This window comes from Oncorhynchus mykiss, chromosome 19, assembly GCF_013265735.2.
Source record: "Oncorhynchus mykiss isolate Arlee chromosome 19, USDA_OmykA_1.1, whole genome shotgun sequence".
Classification (NCBI taxonomy): domain Eukaryota; kingdom Metazoa; phylum Chordata; class Actinopteri; order Salmoniformes; family Salmonidae; genus Oncorhynchus; species Oncorhynchus mykiss.
In genome coordinates this window covers 32,668,617-32,687,654 of record NC_048583.1, presented here as the reverse complement: position 1 = coordinate 32,687,654, position 19,038 = coordinate 32,668,617, and the positions used below count along the sequence as shown (strand labels likewise).

The 19,038-nt window shown below is 43.0% G+C and overlaps 1 protein-coding gene across 3 annotated transcripts in view; it reads right to left on the bottom strand.

Annotated features, from left to right (window-relative positions):
* Nucleotides 1-79: 79 nt before the first annotated feature.
* baz1a (bromodomain adjacent to zinc finger domain, 1A) overlaps nt 80-19,038 on the bottom strand; it is a 47,017-nt gene continuing 28,058 nt past the window's right edge. For 2 of the 3 annotated variants that reach the window (XM_036954665.1, XM_021573960.2), the window contains exons 20-26: nt 18,532-18,606; nt 16,622-16,869; nt 4,989-5,179; nt 4,505-4,866; nt 3,256-3,437; nt 1,313-1,400; nt 80-1,141 (exon numbers count right to left, since the gene is read on the bottom strand). In XM_036954665.1, the coding sequence (XP_036810560.1) occupies nt 969-1,141; nt 1,313-1,400; nt 3,256-3,437; nt 4,505-4,866; nt 4,989-5,179; nt 16,622-16,869; nt 18,532-18,606 (1,319 nt within the window). In that variant the 3' untranslated portion in view covers nt 80-968. The remainder of the gene's footprint in view (nt 1,142-1,312; nt 1,401-3,255; nt 3,438-4,504; nt 4,867-4,988; nt 5,180-16,621; nt 16,870-18,531; nt 18,607-19,038) is intronic. The other variant, XM_036954666.1, reaches the window with a different exon arrangement.

The following is a 19,038-nucleotide window of genomic DNA, read 5'->3' as shown; positions in this document are numbered from 1 at the left end:
TGGACACCTACCCTAAAAACAATACGCCTCACAATTATTTAGAAGACATTGGCAACAAAAGTGAGAGATGACCAAGAAATATTAAACAAAGTCAATTTATTTTTATATATAGGAAAATGTACACGATAGCAAATACAAAGCAAAGGTGACAGTTAGGGGGACAACACTCAGTATTTAGACCCTATCCCAAACAGTTTCTAAAGACTGAACTCAAAACTAGGCCAATAATTCTTTACAAAAACATGTTCTATAGAAATATAAATAAAGTTATTGCATTCAAAACTAAATAAATAACCAATGAATGATAGGAAATAAGAGACATAAGAAATAATATCGGTTTCCAGTGTAGTGTTTCACTGAAAGATGGGAACCTGAAACAGTTGATGTAAAATATTTTCAATATTATGAAACAAATTAAACTGTCCTTATTAAGTTCCAATACTTAATTCAGCTAAATCAACTGAAGTACAAAAAGTATGTGCACAAAAATAGTAGTCTAGGAATGCTGCCAATATACAAAATATAAATGCACTGTTGAGACCTGGTTTCAAACAACAATTTGTTTACCCTGAGTGAATGCAAATAGAAAGGCTTTTTGAAATATTCAGTGCAAATACTTTCACAACGATATAGTTGTTCCTGCCTTATCTTGAGAGGGTATGATATTTACACTTCCAAAATGGTTTGGGAATGTTCAGACTTTACAATGCACGGTCATATTCACTAGAAACAAAAAGGAAGAAAAGAGAACGAAAACAGAGGGACTACCTGAATTATGACCGTGTTTATTTTCTGTCATTCAGGGCTCATCTGTAAAAGAGACCTTGGTCTCAGCATGACTCCCTGATAAAATAAAGGTAAAAAAAAAAAAAAAGAAGTCTCCAATAAACTTTGTTTCTGTCGCAAAACCAATGAAATTCTTGCAACGGTGTGCATGAATACGACCCAGTAGTTTCAGTCAGTCAGCTTTACATCCGGGGCCGCTTCTGTGGAGGAGTGGTCCGGTCTGCCAGCCCCAGATTAGAGACTTCTGAGTTGAAGAAGGCTTGGAGCCTTGCTCCTGCTTTAGCTTCATTTGTGTGCCGAGGGTTGTATTGTAAACAGTTGGCAAACATGAGCTCCACGTCCTCAATGTACTCTGCTGTGAGATAGGAGGGGGAAAAAGATGATCAGAAATCATTTCAAAACTGGTGTGCAGAACCATGACCGCATAAAATGAGTTTTTCATGCTGATAAATGTAATCCAATATACAAGGAAATGGTTCAAGTCTTAATTTGTGTTTGTTTAGGTAAAAGCAAAAAATCAACTTACTAGCTGTTTTATATTCACAGTTGTTGACCTTTTCTCTGATAGTGCTCAGAGCTATGGGTCTTTTGATAATGTCGAAGTAGTCTGGAACCTGCAGAAGTGAGGACAGATAAATCAGAGGGTATACAAGTAACCGCACGACTAATCAAATAAACATTGATTTGTCACATGCCCGCAAATATAGAAAACGCGCTGTAGTTAATTTTTGTGTCTTTTTTGCCTCAGTGGATCAACGTGAACTTTCTGTCCAAGTTACCAAAAGCATTTGGAGATTGATGTGCATTTGCTGCCCGTACAGTTAATTCCAGCGGAAAATCTTGGCCACTGTGTGCACGCGTAGGCTACCTGCCCCTCCCGAAGCATAGTCTACTAGCCTACTACTGACGTTAAACGTGATTCATTTTTAATTAAACAATGGATTAACTTTTTCAACACTAGTTAAGGATACTATAGTTATGTTTCACATAAGATTTATTAACTACAAAAAAAGGTAAGACATGTTTAAAAGGTGTACTATGTAGAAATCACCCTGCCATTTCCTGGCTGATAAAATTCTAATTCCAGTTTGTGACAAAACAAACAAGTATAATGTAGAGTAATTGTACCATAACCAAAAATATGACATTTTCTGCTGTTTGAAGCTGGTGTAGAAAAACGCGTCACCAAAAAAAAAAAAAAAAAGTGATTGCAGCTTTAGTTCTGGTGTCGCTCTGCACACACAAGCCTGTTAGCTTTCTAGTTTTGGTCCAGCATTGAACCAACTCTAAAGACATTCAAAGTTTCTTCATAGAAGCCGGTCCTCCGTAGGTATAATTCTATGGGCCTAGTTCAGATAATGCATGTCATAACAATAAGATGCCCGGCGCTTCAAAGCAGGCCTTCTCCCTCAGCCCTCTCTCACTTTCTCCCCACCTGCTTTGTCAGTCACCTCTTCTGCCCCATACTAGCAGGTAAACTAACTTTTGCCCACTGCATAAAAAAAAACTGCTCTATTCACAGTACTTGGTGAAGTAATTTAATGTCAAGCTAAATGTGGTTTAAAAAGGAACTTCATAAACCATTACTTTATTTTGCTGGTTGGAGAAGTGGAATGAAAATATATATATATATATATATTCTGTTCTGAACGAAACGACTGGAAAATACATTTGGTTCCAACACCTGTTACATAGTAAGATCAATGCCATCCAGCTAACTTACAAAAATAGTCAAATAACTAAATGTTTTAGATAGATGAGCATGAAATGGAAATGGTCTAATTGACCCAACAACCAGGACCTTCCCCGATTTGAGGAAAAAAATAAATAAAATACACAACACTTAAAAAATATATATATATATAAATTTGCGATTGTTTATACAGATCTATAATGATGCATAAATAGAAACATGAGGTAAAATGCCAGAAGACACAACTGATGCATATGGTGATATTTTTGATTTCTCTCTGACATTCAGAAGCTGAGCTAAGATCTATAGTCGAGGAGTCAAAGAAATTGGACTTTGCTTAGGGAGTAATCTTACACAATGTGTGACTCTCGCCATTAATTGATCTATTCACTTTTAGTAAAACACAATATGAATCATTAAATTGAGAGTAAATTAAATTGAGGGGTCTTGATTTATTTTCCTTATCCATTATCATTGAATAGCCTACCTATAAGATGTCATGATTCTTGTTAAACTACATAGAATTGTAGGAATTCAGTTTAAAAACAAAAAATTACAATGTGAAAAAAGGGGGGCCCTGGGAAAAAAGATGGGAAACCCTTGAGTTAGATAGTAGGCGTCCCTAGTGAGGTAGCTAGTTGTATTCAAAGTGTATTCATAGGAGTGCTGCCTGTGTGTGTGTGTGTGTGTCTTTAAGTGCATGCGCGCATATGTGTTTCTCTGTGAGCCAGGCTGGAACAGAAAGAAATGTACCTTTAAAAAAAGTAATGTATTACCTGTATCCTGGACACGAGCTTCATGAAGGGCCAGCTGTCTTCATGTCTGACAAGCTCTACGGTCAGGTGCTCGCAGGCAGACAATTCATGGACTCCCAGGTTCCTCCCTGAGCTGCGGCGACTGGACGAAGAACTTGAGACCGAGGGAGTCAGAACCAGCTTGGGCTTGGGGGAGACCTCTGCTGGAGGAACAGAGAAGATGTAGCCGATTGTGAATATCAAAGATGTGCACTGTCTGAGAAAAACTAAAAATGACTCAACTAGAAGGAAGTTGTGTAACTGAAGACACCCCCTGAGGATTTTCAAGCGCTACAGAGCCTTCAGAAAGTATTCACACCCCTTAATTTTCACATTTTGTGTTAGCCTGAATTTGTTAAATGGAGATTGTGTGTAAGCATAAGGCCAGGGAGGTTTTCCAAAGCCTCGCAAAGAGCACCTATTGGTAGATTGGACACACAATATCCCATAATGTAAAATTAATAAAAAATTAAAAGCTGAAGTTGATAAGTATTCAACCTCCTATGGCAAGCCTAAATAAGTCCAGGAGTGAAAACATAATAAGTTGCATAGACTCACTAGCACGTGGGCTTGTTCTTAAGAGACTGTTTATGAGACCTGTGTTCATTTTCTATGATGCCTGCTACAAGAAGTGAATGTGCATTATGCATGGTTCTGGTTAAATCTGTAACAAAAAGGACATTTTCATAGCTATGAAAGCCTGATTGATCAGTGATTGCAAAAAAGCAGGTTAAACTATTTTGATAAAATAATTAGTTGGTCTTGACTGTGGAAGGCTTATATTAAGCACAAGTATAATTTCACAAGCCTCGTCGTATTCATTACACTGCATTTCAATCAGAAATAATTTCTGACTTTTAACTGTACAAAGCTTACTCGGAGAAAAAAACCTAAAAAGTGAAAATCGACCGTAAGTTTAAAAATAATTAAATTAATATGATTTTTAGGCCACTTCGGCAGCCCTATTGTGAATACTTATGTAACAGATCTCTGAACTTCATTTTAATACATTTTGAAATTATTTCTAAAAACACATTCACTTAGTCATTGTGGGGTAATTTGTGTAGAGAGGTGAGACTTTTTAAAATATTTAATCAATTTGGAATTCAGGCTGTAAAACCACAAAATATGGAATAAGTCAAGGGGTATGAATACTTTCTGAAGGCACTATACATTACAAAATTAACATTCAACACTTCTGTACAGAAACATTTCGCAGAACTGGTCTTACCGGAGATGGGTCTTCTACGGGAGTCTGCCTGAGAGGGAGATGGAGTAGGCTGGCTGCTTGTCCTGCTGGAGGTACCGCTGGAGGCCAGTATCTCGTGACTGATCCGAGAGCTGACTCTGCTGCCTGGCCGTGGTGGGCGTCTGCCGTTGGAGACTGGGGTGGGCTTGTTGGAGACTGGGGTGGGCTTCTTCCCCGAGGACTTCGCGGAGGCTCCCTTCCCGGCCGAGAGGGCCTGCTTGGGGGTAGTGTGCTGGCTCCGGGGAGTGGAATGACTTGAGCTGCTGGTGGTCCTGCCATTTGACCGACTGCCTTTGGTAGTAGGCACAGGAGGTTTCACAGCAGTCCGGCCCTTTTTAGTGACACTATAGGAGAAGAGGGAGGCTGAATTGAGGAAGGGAAACTTCGGATATATGAACACAATGTTTTGGTTTTAAGATAATTTACTATCAACACAATTACAAGTATAGTGACGCTCAAAACACACCTCTTCTCTTCTTCCTCGGTCTCCTCCTCTGATTCCTCTTCCTCCGATTCTTCTTCCACTTCATCCTCTGACGACTCCTCTTCCTCCACTTCTTCCTCAGAGTCGACAGAGGAGCGTTGGCGGGAGGTGAGGCGGTTGGCTCGCCGTTTGGGACGGCACTCCGGGCAGAACCAGTCCCCTTCTGGGACAGCCTGGACACAACATGGATAGAGCAAGGGAGAGGTTTAGATAGTTACATATCAGGACATATATTGACAATATATCGTATAGACAATGTCGCAATATTATTTTGGCGCTAGTTGGCTGTACCTGCACCAAAACTCAACTATTTTTACTTCATAGCTTGTTTTCCATCTTTTTAAAGAGACAATTTGTTTGGCACTTATTTCCATGATGACTGACCAAAATGTAACGTTATGACTACTGTTGCCTTTCAGTCAGTCAACTTCGGTAAAACATACTATGGGGAGCCGAACTCACGCGACTTCGGTTGAAGGCTCTACAATCACGCCTGACAAGGCCGATGAAACCCGTGCCTCACTGGAAGTGCCGCCTTCCACGGGCGAAAAGCGCTCGGCTTCATTCCTTATATGAAAAGGCCCTTCTTCACCGAGCCCAGGAATGGGTGGTGCGGGACCTTGTTTCCCTCCTTCAGGAAACTGTAGTTATAGTCATAACATTACATTCTCTCAGTCAGTCAACTTCGGTACCATATTCTATGGGGAAATAGTCACCCCCCAAGCCAACCCCAATTGATATTAAATTAAACGGCCCATGGCAGACAACCCAGACCTGACCACGCGAGATGCGGGTATTGTGATTATGGAGCGCTGCCTTGTGACTTTCCCCTGACCCAGCTGTAAGCACGCCGTGCTTTACTGGGAGCAGTGACATTCAAGCGACAAAACCTCACAAAATTGTGCAGTGATGCTCAAAATGATCTCCAATAGTCAACCCTTTAAACAACGACCACGACGCTGCCAGACCCATGGTGGAGCGGGCGCGTACACCGCTAGGTAACGTTTGCCTATATATGCCATCGAGATAGTTGCCACAATCCAGCTGGAGACACACTGCTTAGAGAACGCCCTTCCACAAGCTGAGTACAGGAAGGGTGTACGGATAACAGAGGTTCCCAATATTTTTGGCCGAGGCCAAAGCCATGAGCAGGTAGGTTTTGTTGTAGAGGATCTTCAGATCCACCGACTCCGGAGGCTCAAAGGGGGCCGCACAATGCTTTAAACCAGCTCCAAGTCCCATGTGGGCGCAATAGGTTTAGAGACAGGTCTGAGACCGCAAACACCTTTCAGGAACCGTACCGTCAGGAAGTGAGCACCCATCCGTGAGGTTCCGTCAATTCCCACATGACACTCAGACAGCGGCCATGTACACTTAAAGCAGAGAATGCTTGAAAAGCTCATGTAGAAACATAAGGATGCCCCTTATAAAGCACCGAAAAGGAAGAAGTCCTTGATCTTGGCAAGTGTGGTCAAATGCAGGCCACTTATACCCATACAGTCCTCTCGTGGAGGGTGCCCTTGTAGATGGAATGGTAGCAATAATCTTCGGAGGTAAACCTCTAGCCCATAGGAACAAAATCTCTTGCCTCGCTTGCTAATTCTGCCCGGGACAACAGACGGGGGAGTATTAAACATGGACAAGCTTCCAACGTGTTGTGCTGCCATGAGACTATAGCCTGCATGAAGCCCGGCCCCTTTACGGGCACAGGGGGCTCTGGCAATGGCTGATATAGTATCCCATTGGCCAAACGTGGGGAACTTGTCACAGTAGTGTTTTTGCGGAGGGTCAATCAGATATGTGCCACAGTAATAGCTAACTCGCCTCGGCAAATTAGCCAACCTGGCTAGCATGCTTTGCGGCACTTGTTTAGCTAGCCCGATCTCGAAAGTCAACGTAGGATCAGATCACCGAGGTGGGAACGGACCCTTCATCAACAAGTCTGGGAAGAGAAACAAGTTGTGCTTGACCGAGGCAGACTCTCGGCGGGGGTTACCCGTTGAACCTGGCCGCTCTCGCTGTTCAAAAAGCCTCCCGTAACCGGCGACAGAGCACACATTGCCAGGGTTGGGCGCAGGCAGCCACACCATGCACCACACGCAGGCACACAAGACATTTGCGCTGACCACCCTATCTCTGGTCCCTGGAAAGGAAAGCCGAAGAATTCTACAAGTCTTTCCAGGGAGTTTGTATACAGTACGTGGCAATGTGCACACGGACATGTTTCGAGCGATAGCCGCCCGAGCGTCCTCCAAGCAGAGAAACTACACAGAGAGCGAGTATCTTTCAGAAAAATGCTATAACCCAGACAGGGGGCATGACCCAGAACCCAGCTTAGCCATCGTTGTCTAGGTTGTTCTCTTAGCCATCTTACTCATTGCACTAATAAACTGAATATTAACTAAAAAAAAAAAAGACATATTAGAAAACAAGTACAAGCTTCAGCACACAACGTCCATGGGGTGAGCACGCTCTACCTCTATGGGACGGATTAGTTGCAGCAATGCAAGACAGTCTCGCGTTCGAATTGTTTGTTTTAGTATCGTGAATCGTTACTGTAAATGAAGTGAAGAGCTAAATAATTGAAGGAATGAATCTGAGCTTCACGCTTATCACCTGTGGAAGGCTTCCAACGGGGAGTGAATTTTATTGTCCTTGTCAGGCGTAATTGTAAGATCCTTCAACCGAGGTCTCGAGAGTGCCACTCCCCATAGCATGTTGTACCGAAGTTGACTGAGTTAAAGAGAACTCGTTTTCTCATGGCTCGCTTGTCTCTCCGCAACAGACATTTGATGCTACTGTTCATTATCTATCCTGTTACCTAGTCATTTTATCCCTACCTACAGTGGGGAGAACAAGTATTTGATAACCTTTAAAATCGGCAGTGTTTCCTAATTACAAAGCATGTAGAGGTCTGTAATTTCTATCATAGGTACACTTCAACTGTGAGAGACAGAATCTAAAACAAAAATCCAGAAAATCACATGATTTTTAAGTAATTCATTTGCATTTTATTGCATGACATAAGTATTTGATACATCAGAAAAGCAGAGCTTAATATTTGGTACAGAAACCTTTGTTTGCAATTACAGAGATCATATGTTTCCTGTAGTTCTTGACCAGGTTTGCACACACTGCAGCAGGGATTTTGGCCCACTCCTCCATACAGACCTTCTCCAGATCCTTCAGGTTTCGGGGCTGTCGCTGGGCAATACGGACTTTCAGCTCCCTCCAAAGATTTTCTATTGGGTTCAGGTCTGGAGACTGGCTAGGCCACTCCAGGACCTTGAGATGCTTCTTACGGAGCCACTCCTTAGTTGCCCTGGCTGTGTGTTTCGGGTCGTTGTCATGCTGGAAGACCCAGCCACGACCCATCTTCAATGCTCTTACTGAGGGAAGGAGGTTGTTGGCCAAGATCTCGCGATACATGGCCCCATCCATCCTCCCCTCAATACGGTGCAGTCGTCCTGTCCCCTTTGCAGAAAAGCATCCCCAAAGAATGATGTTTCCACCTCCATGCTTCACGGTTGGGATGGTGTTCTTGGGGTTGTACTCATCCTTCTTCCTCCAAACACGGCGAGTGGAGTTTAGACGAAAAAGCTCTATTTTTTGTCTCATCAGACCACATGACCTTCTCCCATTCCTCCTCTGGATTATCCAGATGGTCTTTGGCAAACTTCAGAAGGGCCTGGATATGCGCTGGCTTGAGCAGGGGGACCTTGCGTGCGCTGCAGGATTTTAATCCATGACGGCGTAGTGTGTTAATGGTTTTCTTTGAGACTGTGGTCCCAGCTCTCTTCAAGTCATTGACCAGGTCCTGCCGTGTAGTTCTGGGCTGATCCCTCACCTTCCTCATGATCATTGATGCCCCACGAGGTGAGATCTTGCATGGAGCCTCAGACCGAGGGTGATTGACCGTCATCTTGAACTTCTTCAATTTTCGAATAATTGCGCAAACAGTTGTTGCCTTCTCACCAAGCTGCTTGCCTATTGTCCTGTAGCCCATCCCAGCCCTGTGCAGGTCTACAATTTGATCCCTGATGTCCTTACACAGCTCTCTGGTCTTGGCCATTGTGGAGAGGTTGGAGTCTGTTTGATTGAGTGTGTGCACAGGTGTCTTTTATACAGGTAACGAGTTCAAACAGGTGCAGTTAATACAGGTAATGAGTGGAGAACAGGAGGGCTTCTTAAAGAAAAACTAACAGGTCCGTGAGAGCCGGAGTTCTTACTGGTTGGTAGGTGATCAAATACTTATGTCATGCAATACAAATTAATTACTTAAAAATCATACAATGTGATTTTCTGGATTTTTGTTTTAGATTCCATCTCTCACAGTTGTAGTGTACCTATGATAAAAATTAGACCTCTACATGCTAGAGGTAGGAAAACCTGCAAAATCGGCAGTGTATCAAATACTTGTTTTCCCCACTGTATATGTACCTCAATATCATAACCCTGCACAACTCAGAACTGGTAGCCCTGTGCATATAGCCAAGATATCATTTCTCATTGTGTATTTATACCTTATATTATTTCTCTACATTGTTGGGATGGGCCCCTAAGTAAGCATTTCACTGATTGTAACAACAGGTGTAGACTAAGTATGTGACAAATAAAATTTGATTCAATGGTGAGTAATACATTTGGAACATTTGAAACCCAATAAAAATGTATTGAATTGCAATACACATGTATCGGCATCCAAGTATCGTGATATCATATAGTGAGGTCCTGGCAATTCCCAGCCCGAGTGACGACGACGTAATATGACTGATGTATAGCTGATTTCAAATTGACTGGAACCCCACAGTAAAGCGATGACCGGGCAAGCCCACAGCAGGGCCATGCCAGGTGGCCTATTCCTATAGCCTGCATATCCTACTTCAATAAATATATGTTACAATTTACAGAATGGTATTTTATTAGGATTCCCATTAGAGGTCGCAAAAGCTGTTACTCTTCCTGGGGTCCACACATCTGGAAACATGATATAATACAGATCATTAACAGATAACAGCTCAAGAACAGAACTACACACATTTTAAAAGAAATGACAAAAAGGCACACAGCCTAAATATCAATACATACTGGTGGTGTAAAGGACCGTAGTTGAGCCGTGATCCGTACTTATCACCCCCCACGGTCGCCATGCATGTGAACCGCAGATCAATTGTTTAACCATCATAGTGTGAAATACAGTTTTACTGCCACTGTTACTTTTTAAAGTAATAATTCCCTACATCTCGACGCAGAGTTGCAGTGAAAAGATAAAGACAAGACAGATGCTGTGTTTTACTCTGAAGCCTGAAGGTTGATTCGATTATTTTTTTTTAAAACAGTTGTGTGTACTGTTCACGAGAACGGGGCATGTTGAATCCCAACGAATCAATCTTGGATGCTCACAATGCAAAAAGCAAAGAAAAAAAGAGCTGTGACAGCCATGGCTAGTGGGAGGAGCTGAAGAACTGGAAAAGCCTCCCACTTCATTAAGTCTCATGTATGGGAGCATTTTGGCTTTCCTGTCAAATATGATGACGGAAGAAAGGTGGTGGACAACATCATTACGGTGTGAAGGCATTGTACCACAAGAAAGTTGTATGATCATGGAAATACATCGAGCGTAGCCACACATTTAAAGTGTCATCACCCTGGTGTGTCAGTGACGGGAGTCAACTCAGCCAAGAGACAACTTCTCATCGCGGCATTTAAGCCCTTTGCTGACGAATCAGACTGGACTAAAGCCATCACCAAATCTATTGGGATGTTTATCGCTGTAGACATGAGGCCATACTCTGTTGTGGAAAACAAAGGGTTTAAAAATATGGTGAAAGTGCTTGAGCCACGCTACAAAATCCCCTCTCGCACCCACTTCAGTATGAAGATCGTACCAGATATTTATGAACAGGAAAATATCAAAATTGTCAATGAATTATCAAAGGCATCCTCTGTTGCCCTCACCACAGACTGATGGACCTCCAGGGTAACAGAAAGCTACATGACTGACTGCTCACTACACCACAGAGGAGTGGACCTCCAGGGTAACAAAGCTACATGACTGTGACTGCTGACTACACCACAGAGGAGTGGGAGATGCGAAGTCCGGTGCTACAGACACGCCCCCTCTATGAGAGTGACAAATCTGGCGCAGGTACTGCTAGGCCCAATAGCAATAACCCAACCACCACAGATAATGCCAGAACCAAGTAAATGCAGTGATAGAGGCTGGGGCCACAGCTAGCTTGCTTTGCACTTGTGATCAATTTAGCATCTCAAAGGGGAATCGCATGTAACCAGATGGACCGCCTCCTTGGGAGGATCAGGAAGGTGGTTTCCCTTTTCCACCGAAGCACAACAGCCACTCTTTATCACTCTTTATCACTCTATGTGCTTAAGACCAAGAAAGAAATGTTACAGCTACAGACCCACAAGCTCATACACCATGTCACAACAACATGGAACTCCACTTATGACATGTTGGAGAGCTATCTTGAGCAGCAGGCAGCTGAATACTCTGCACTGACAGACAAGACCCTGAAAAAATAAAGACACCATCACCTTGTCTGGTGATGACGTGAAAAGTGACAGAGGTCGTCCTCCAGGTGCTCAAACGCCTCAACAGTTAAACCCGGCTGAGCACTGAAACTGCACCGTCTGTAAATTGCGAGATGGTCGCTTCGAGTTCTTAGGAAACTGTGCAGTATTTTTGATTTTTTTAATGTATTATTTCTTACATTGTTACCCCAGGAAATCTTAAGTCTTATTACATATAGCCCGGAAGAACTATTGGATATAAGAGTAACGTTAACTTACCAACATTACGACCAGGAATACGACTTTCCCGAAGCGGATCCTCTGTTCGGACCAGCACCCAGAACAATGGAGCGGATCCCAGTAGGCGACCCAAAACCACGGCGCCGCAGACGTGCACATCGCTCACCACTCCCGAGTATACTACTCGCCAATGTCCAGTCTCTTGACAACAAGGCAGACAAAATTCGAGCAAGGGTCGTCTTCCAGAGAGACATCAGCGATTGTAACACTGTTTCATGGAAACATGGCTCACACGGGATACGTTAGAGTCGGTACAGCTACTCGGTTTCTTCACACATTGCACTAACAGAAACAAACATCTTTCTGGTAAGAAGGGTGGGGGTGTATGCCTTATGATTAACGCATCGTGATGTGATCATAACAAAGGAACTCAAGTCCTATTGTTCACTTGAACTAGAATTACGTACAATCAAATGCCGACCGCATTATCTACCAAGAGAATTCTCTTCGATTATAATCACAGCCCTGTATATCCCCCCCCAAGCAAACACCGACCGTCCTGAAAGAACTTTATTCGATTCTATGTAAACCATATATCCTGAGGATGCATTTATTGTAGCTGGGGATTTTATCAAAGCTAATCTGAAAACAAGGCTCCCTAAATGTTATCAGCATATCGAATGCGCGATCTGGGCTGGCAGCATTCTGGATCATTGCTACTCTAACTTCTATGACGCATAGGGAAAAAAACCTTGCCCTCCATTCGGCAAATCTGACCACGACTCCATTTTGTTGCTCCCAGCCTAGGCAGAAAGTAAAACAGGAAACGCCCTGCTCAGGTCGGTTCAACGCTTGTCCGACCAATCGGATTCCACGCTTCAAGATTGCTTCGATCACGTGGACTGGGAAATGTTCCGGAAAGCATCAGACAACAACATTGATGTATACGCTGATTCGATGAGCGAGTTTATTAGCAGGTGCATCGGTGATGTTGTTCCCACGGTGACTATTATAACCTTTCCCAACCAGAAACCGTGGATTGATGGCAGCATTCGCGCAAAACTGAAAGCGCGAACCACTGATTTTAATCATGACAAGGTGACCGGAAACATGACCGAATACAGACAGTGTAGCTTTCCGTCTGCAAGGCAATCAAACAAGCTAAGCGTCAGTATAGGGACAAAGTAGAGTCGCAATTCAACGGCTCAGACATGAGACGTATGTGGCAGGGTCTACAGTCAATCACGGATTACTCAAAGAAAACCAGCCCGTCGAGGACACCGACATCTTGCAGACCTGAGCTTATAACTTCAAATTATTTTTCAAAAAGATGAGGATGTCTACATTGTTTGGGGAGAGGGTAGACCACTTTGCAGTCACTATGCCCCCTGCCGTGGATAACACCCTCTCGCTAGGAACTCAAGTGCCAGACAAATTAAACTTCTTTGCTCGCTTTGACGACAATATAGTGCCACTGACCAAAACCAGCGGGCTCTCCTCCTCTGTGGCCAATGTGAGTCAAACATTTAAACGTGTTAACTCTCGCAAGGCTGCCGGCCCATACAGAATCCCTAGCATGCGCAGACAAGCCGGCTGGTGTGTTTACGGACATATTCAATCAATCCCTATCCCAGTCTGCTGTTCCCACATGCTTCAGGAGGGCCACCATTGTTCCTGTTCCCAAAAAAGCTAAGGTAATTGTTACAGGAATTAAATTCATCTATGTTTTAATACCCAATTAAAATTAAACTCTGTCAATTCATAAGAATTTGTAAGACTCTTATTTGTATAAAATGGACAGAGACCCGTTTTTAAAATCAACCAGCAGCGTTTATTCTCGAGAGTACTGCCCATGATCCTTTTTACCACAGGTTATAAACTAAAAATGACGTCAGCGTTTTCTAACTGTTCCGTCTCTTCCTGACACTGGTACAAAGGCTGTATAGTTCAAGCCTTCCACATCGTCTATCCTAATTTAGATAATTTACGACCGAGCCAAGGTCTGCCTGTGTAGATAAGCCTTCTAGCCAGTCTGGCTATAAGTTAATTCATTTCTACCAAGGAACATACAGTCATTGTTCTAATTCTTGATTATATTTACACACATTATATTCAGTACTAGGATTATAAAGAAAATTCATACATACAGTAATAAAGTATTCTGATTAGTCAGTCCTGATTGAAATGTATACGTAGTCATTATTGATAAAAATTCCCTTAACAGTAACGGAGCTAAACGACTATCATCCCGTAGCCCTCACTTCCGTCATCATGAACTTCTTTGAGAGACTAGTCAAGGATCATATCTTCTCCACCCTACCTGACACCCTAGACCCACCGCAATAGGTCCACAGACAGCGCAATCACACTGCCCTAACCCACCTGGACAAGAGGAATACCTATATAAGAATGCTGTTCATCGATTACAGCTCAGAATTTATCCACCATAGTACTATCCAAACTCATCATTAAGACCCTGGGTCTCGACCCCGCCCTGTGCAACTGGGTCCTGGACTTCCTGACGGGCTGCCCCTAGGTGGTGAGGGTAGGAAACAACATCTCCACCCCGCTGATCCTCAACACTTGGGCGACAAGGGTGTGTGCTCAGCCCCCTCCTGTACTCCCTGTTCCCCCACGACTGCGTGGCCATGCACACCTCCAACTCAATCATCAAGTTAGCAGACGACACTACAGTGGTAGGCTTGATTACCAACAACGACGAGACAGCCTACAGGGAGGAGGTGAGGGCCCTCGGAGTGTGGTGTCAGGAAAATAACCTCACACTCAACAAAACGAGATGATCGTGGACTTCAGGAAACAGCAGAGGGAGCACCCCCCTATCCACATCGATGGGACAGAGGGTAATAAGTTTTAAGTTCCTTGGCGTACACATCACAGACAAACTGAAATGGTCCACCCACACAGACAGCGTGGTGAAGGCGCAACAGCGCCTCTTCAACCTCAGGAGGCTGAAGAAATGTGTCTTGTCCCCGAATACAAACTTTTACAGATGCACAATCGAGAGTATCCAGGGGGCTGTATCGCCGCCTGGTACGGCAACTGCTCCGCCCACAACCGTAAGGCTCTCCAGAGGGGAGTGAGGTCTGCACAACGCATCACCGGGGGCAAACTACCTGCCCTCCGGGACACCTACACCACCCGATGTCATAGGAAGGCTAAAAAGATCATCAAGGACAACAACCATACTGAGCCACTGCCTGTTCCCCCCGCTATCATCCAGAAGGCGAGGTCAGTACAGGTGCATCAAAGATGGGACAGAGAGACTGAAAAACAGCTTCTATCTCAAGGCCATCAGACTGTTAAAAACAGCCATCACTAACATTGAGTGGCTGCTGCCAACATACTGACTCAACTCTCTAGCCACTTAATATTAAAAATGGGATGTAATAAATGTATCACTAGTCACTTTAAACAATGCCACTTGATATGTTTACATACCCTACATTACTCATCTCATATGTATATACTGTACTCTATACCATCTACTGCATCTTGCCTATGCCGCACGGCCACCGCTCATCCATATATTTATATGTACATATTCTTATTCATTCCTTCACACTAGTGTGTGCAAGGTAGTTGTGAAATTGTTAGATATTACTGCACAGTCGGAACTAGAAGCACAAGCATTTCGCTACACTCAAATTAACATCTGCTAACCATGTGTAAGTGACCAATAAAATGTGATTTTGATCCTACCTCTGAAAACAAGGATTCTACAATCCATGGCCCCAAGTGAGGAAGACAGCACCATCACTTGAGATGTCAAGGCTGCCATTAGAGAGGACCTGAACCCCCAGATAACCCCCTAATTTACAGGACTACCTTCATAGATCTACTGCACTGGATCCAAGGTTCCAAGTCCCTGTCTCACCTAGACCCTGCCCTACACCGGCAGACATACAGTGAGCTCACCACTGAGATTGTGGCCACTGAAGAGGTAAGAACAAAAAAAAAGTGATTACTTAATAAATATACTGTTAGTCTATGCTATTGTTATTAGAATCATCCATTTTTTGTTTGGAATAATGGTATTGCCACAATTCTAGTTCTACAAAATATGAAAATAAATAAATAAGTTAGCCTTCCAATGCATTAAGACAAGTTATGAAGAGTATTTCCCAAATAGGCTATTCTAATAAAGTGTTTAATGTCCTAAAGTTGCAGCTTTCAAAATGGAACAATTGTGAAAGTCTGTCTATAGGCGATTCGCTAGCACAGCTTGATTTTGAATGACATTTCAGGCAACAAATGAAATTAACTAAACAATAATCGAAATGGAAAAATCTAATTAGAAAAAAATAACATTAAGTACACCTGAGCCAATCTTAAGAAAGAAATGTGTAGAGTAGGGCCCTTTCCATAGCTTATCATTAGCAATGTAGGCTTCAACCCACCTACAATATATAGCCTAGGCCGAATAAGAGAGGAAGATGCAAACCATTGAATATTATCTAGTTCTGGGGACAGTAGAGTTGCATGCTCTGCAGCTGGCCCCTTCATAACTGTACAACCCATCACGCTACAGGCAGACACCAACCTCATTCATGCCACAGCTCCAACAGAGGAAAATGCTACAAAAAAAATTAAGGATCCAAAATATATTTTGCCATGATTCCCCTCGTCCTTCCTGTAGCATGCTAGTTCACGCTAGCTGTCCATTTCAAATCATTTTTTTTTTTTTTAAAAGCAGAACTGGTTGACCAACGGGGCGATACCATCATATATCAAAATGTTTTATGGGTACCTAAGCACCATAGCACTAAGGTTGACGTCATCCAACCCTTTAGGCCATGTGTGAAGAAAATCATCATCCAGCCTACCTTGAGTTTGGGGCGGACACAGTGGATGTGGTGTCCTCTGTCGCAACTGTCACACAGCAGCATGTTTTCTGCATCTCCCTTCCTGCGACAGACCTTACAACGGGCGTTGAGCAGAGACTTGGCCCAGATGACACTGCGCTCCAGGGTGGAGAGGTGGAGGAAGACCTGAGACAGGCTGGAACAGCCCAGCAGAGACTCCCTCCAACGCTCCTGGACCGTCTTCACCACCCGACCACTGTCACTACCTCCTGAGGGGCAGAAACATACATTCAGACATATCATAGGATGGAGCAGTCCTCCATTCCTCGCCATCATCTACAACACAAGTCAACAGTCTTCACCACCCGACCACTGGCAAAGCCACCTGAGGGGAGGGGAGACAAACATAGTCAGAACAGCAGCATGCAATTATACACCAACCCACACTGAGTGTACAAAACATTAGGAACACCGGCTCTTTCCATGACAGACTGTCCAGGTGAAAGCCATGATCCATTATTGATGTCACTTGTTAAATCCTCTTCAAACTCAGTGAAGATGACGGGGAGGAGACAGGTAAAAAGAAGGATTTAAGCCTTTAGACAATTGACACATGGGTTGTGTATGTGCTCCATTCAAAAGGTGAATAAGCAAGACAAACGGAGTATGGTAGTAGATGCCAGGCACACCGGTTTGAGTGCGTCAAGAACTACAACGCTGCTGGGTTCTCTCATTTCCGACAGTTTCCCTTGTGTATCAAGAATGGTCCGCCACCAACAGGAAGCATAAAAAATATATATCTATATACGTTTAACCTTTATTTAACTAGGCAAGTCAGTTAAAAACAAATTCTTATTTACGATGGCCTATACCAGCCAAACCCGGACGACACTCAGCAATTGTGAGCCGCCCTATGGGATAACCAATCACGGTCGGTTGTGATCGAGCCTGGATTGGAGTCAACATGGGCCAGCATCCCTGTGGAACGCTTTCGCCACCTTGTAGAGTCCATGCCCTGACAAATTTAGGCTTTTCTGAGGGCAAAATGGGGTGCAACTCAATATTAGAAAGGTGTTCCTAATGTTTTGTACACAGTGTACATATTTTATTGTTATCTTATTTCAGATTGGTATCATTAAGATATTTTTTACAGTACCAGTCAAAAAAGTTGACACATACTCATTCAAGGGTTTCTTCATTTTTTTTTACTATTTTCTACATTGTAGAATAATAGTGAAGACATCAAAACCGTGAAATAACACATATGGAATCATACAGTAACCAAAAAACATATATATTTTATGTTTGAGATTCTGCAAAGTAGCCACCCTTTGCCTTGATTGCAGCTTTGCACTCTTGGTATTCTCTCAATCAGCTTCACCTGTAATGCTTTCCCTACAGTCTTCATGTCTAAAAGTAATGATGGACTGTTGTTTCTCTTTGCTTATTTGAGCTGTTCTTGCCATAATATGGACTTGGTCTTTTAAACAAATAGGTCTCTCTAGACTTGGTATTTTACCAAATAGGTCTCTCTTCTGTATACCACCCCTACCTTGTCACAACGCAACTGATTGGCTCAAACGCATTAAAAGGTAAGAAACTCCACAAATTTACTTTTAACCAGGCACACCTGTTAAATTAAATGCATTCCAGGTGACTACCTCATGAAGCTAGTTGAGAAAATGCTAAGAGTATGCAACGCTGTCAAGGCAAAGGGTGGCAACTTTGAAGAATCTCAAATATATTTTGATTTGTTTAACACTTTTTTGGTTACCACGTGTTATTTCATAGTTTAGATATTTTGATATCATCACTATTACTCTACAATGTAGAAAATAGTAAAAATAAACCTTGTTACTGGGTGTGTATGTATGTGTGTATAGATATAATCCAGTGCTGATTTTGCCTTCATTGCTTGCTATCAAACTTACCTTCACTGTTTTGATCCTCATCTTTCTTCTTGTCTCTCTTCTTTGCCTTCTGGTCCTTCTTAGAGTCTTCATCTCCTGTTGAGGGGACAACATAAGATGAGGCACTGGTTTGCCATGACCGTCCACAAGATACATTTGAACATCAAACATATCATAAACAGCTCTAAACACTAAAATGTAATAAGCATGGACCTTTTTAATGACCAGTTTAGTGTGTGAAACATACAGGTCTGAGCAGACATTAAATCACAGGTGGCACTTATTCCCTGCCAGTCTGGCAGTTATGGTCTGTTATGAGATGCTCTGATTAAAAGGTCTCGGTGACCAAAAGCTTGACCTAAACAGCATTTTAATAGAGATTCTCAATTTACATGTTTTAATCCAGGAAATGCCTTAATCTGCAGCTCAAAGTTAATACAATGCACACTGTGCCCAAAATGGCACCCTATTCTCTATGGGCTCCGGTCAAAAGTAGTGCACTTTAAAGGGAATAGGATGCAATAAGGA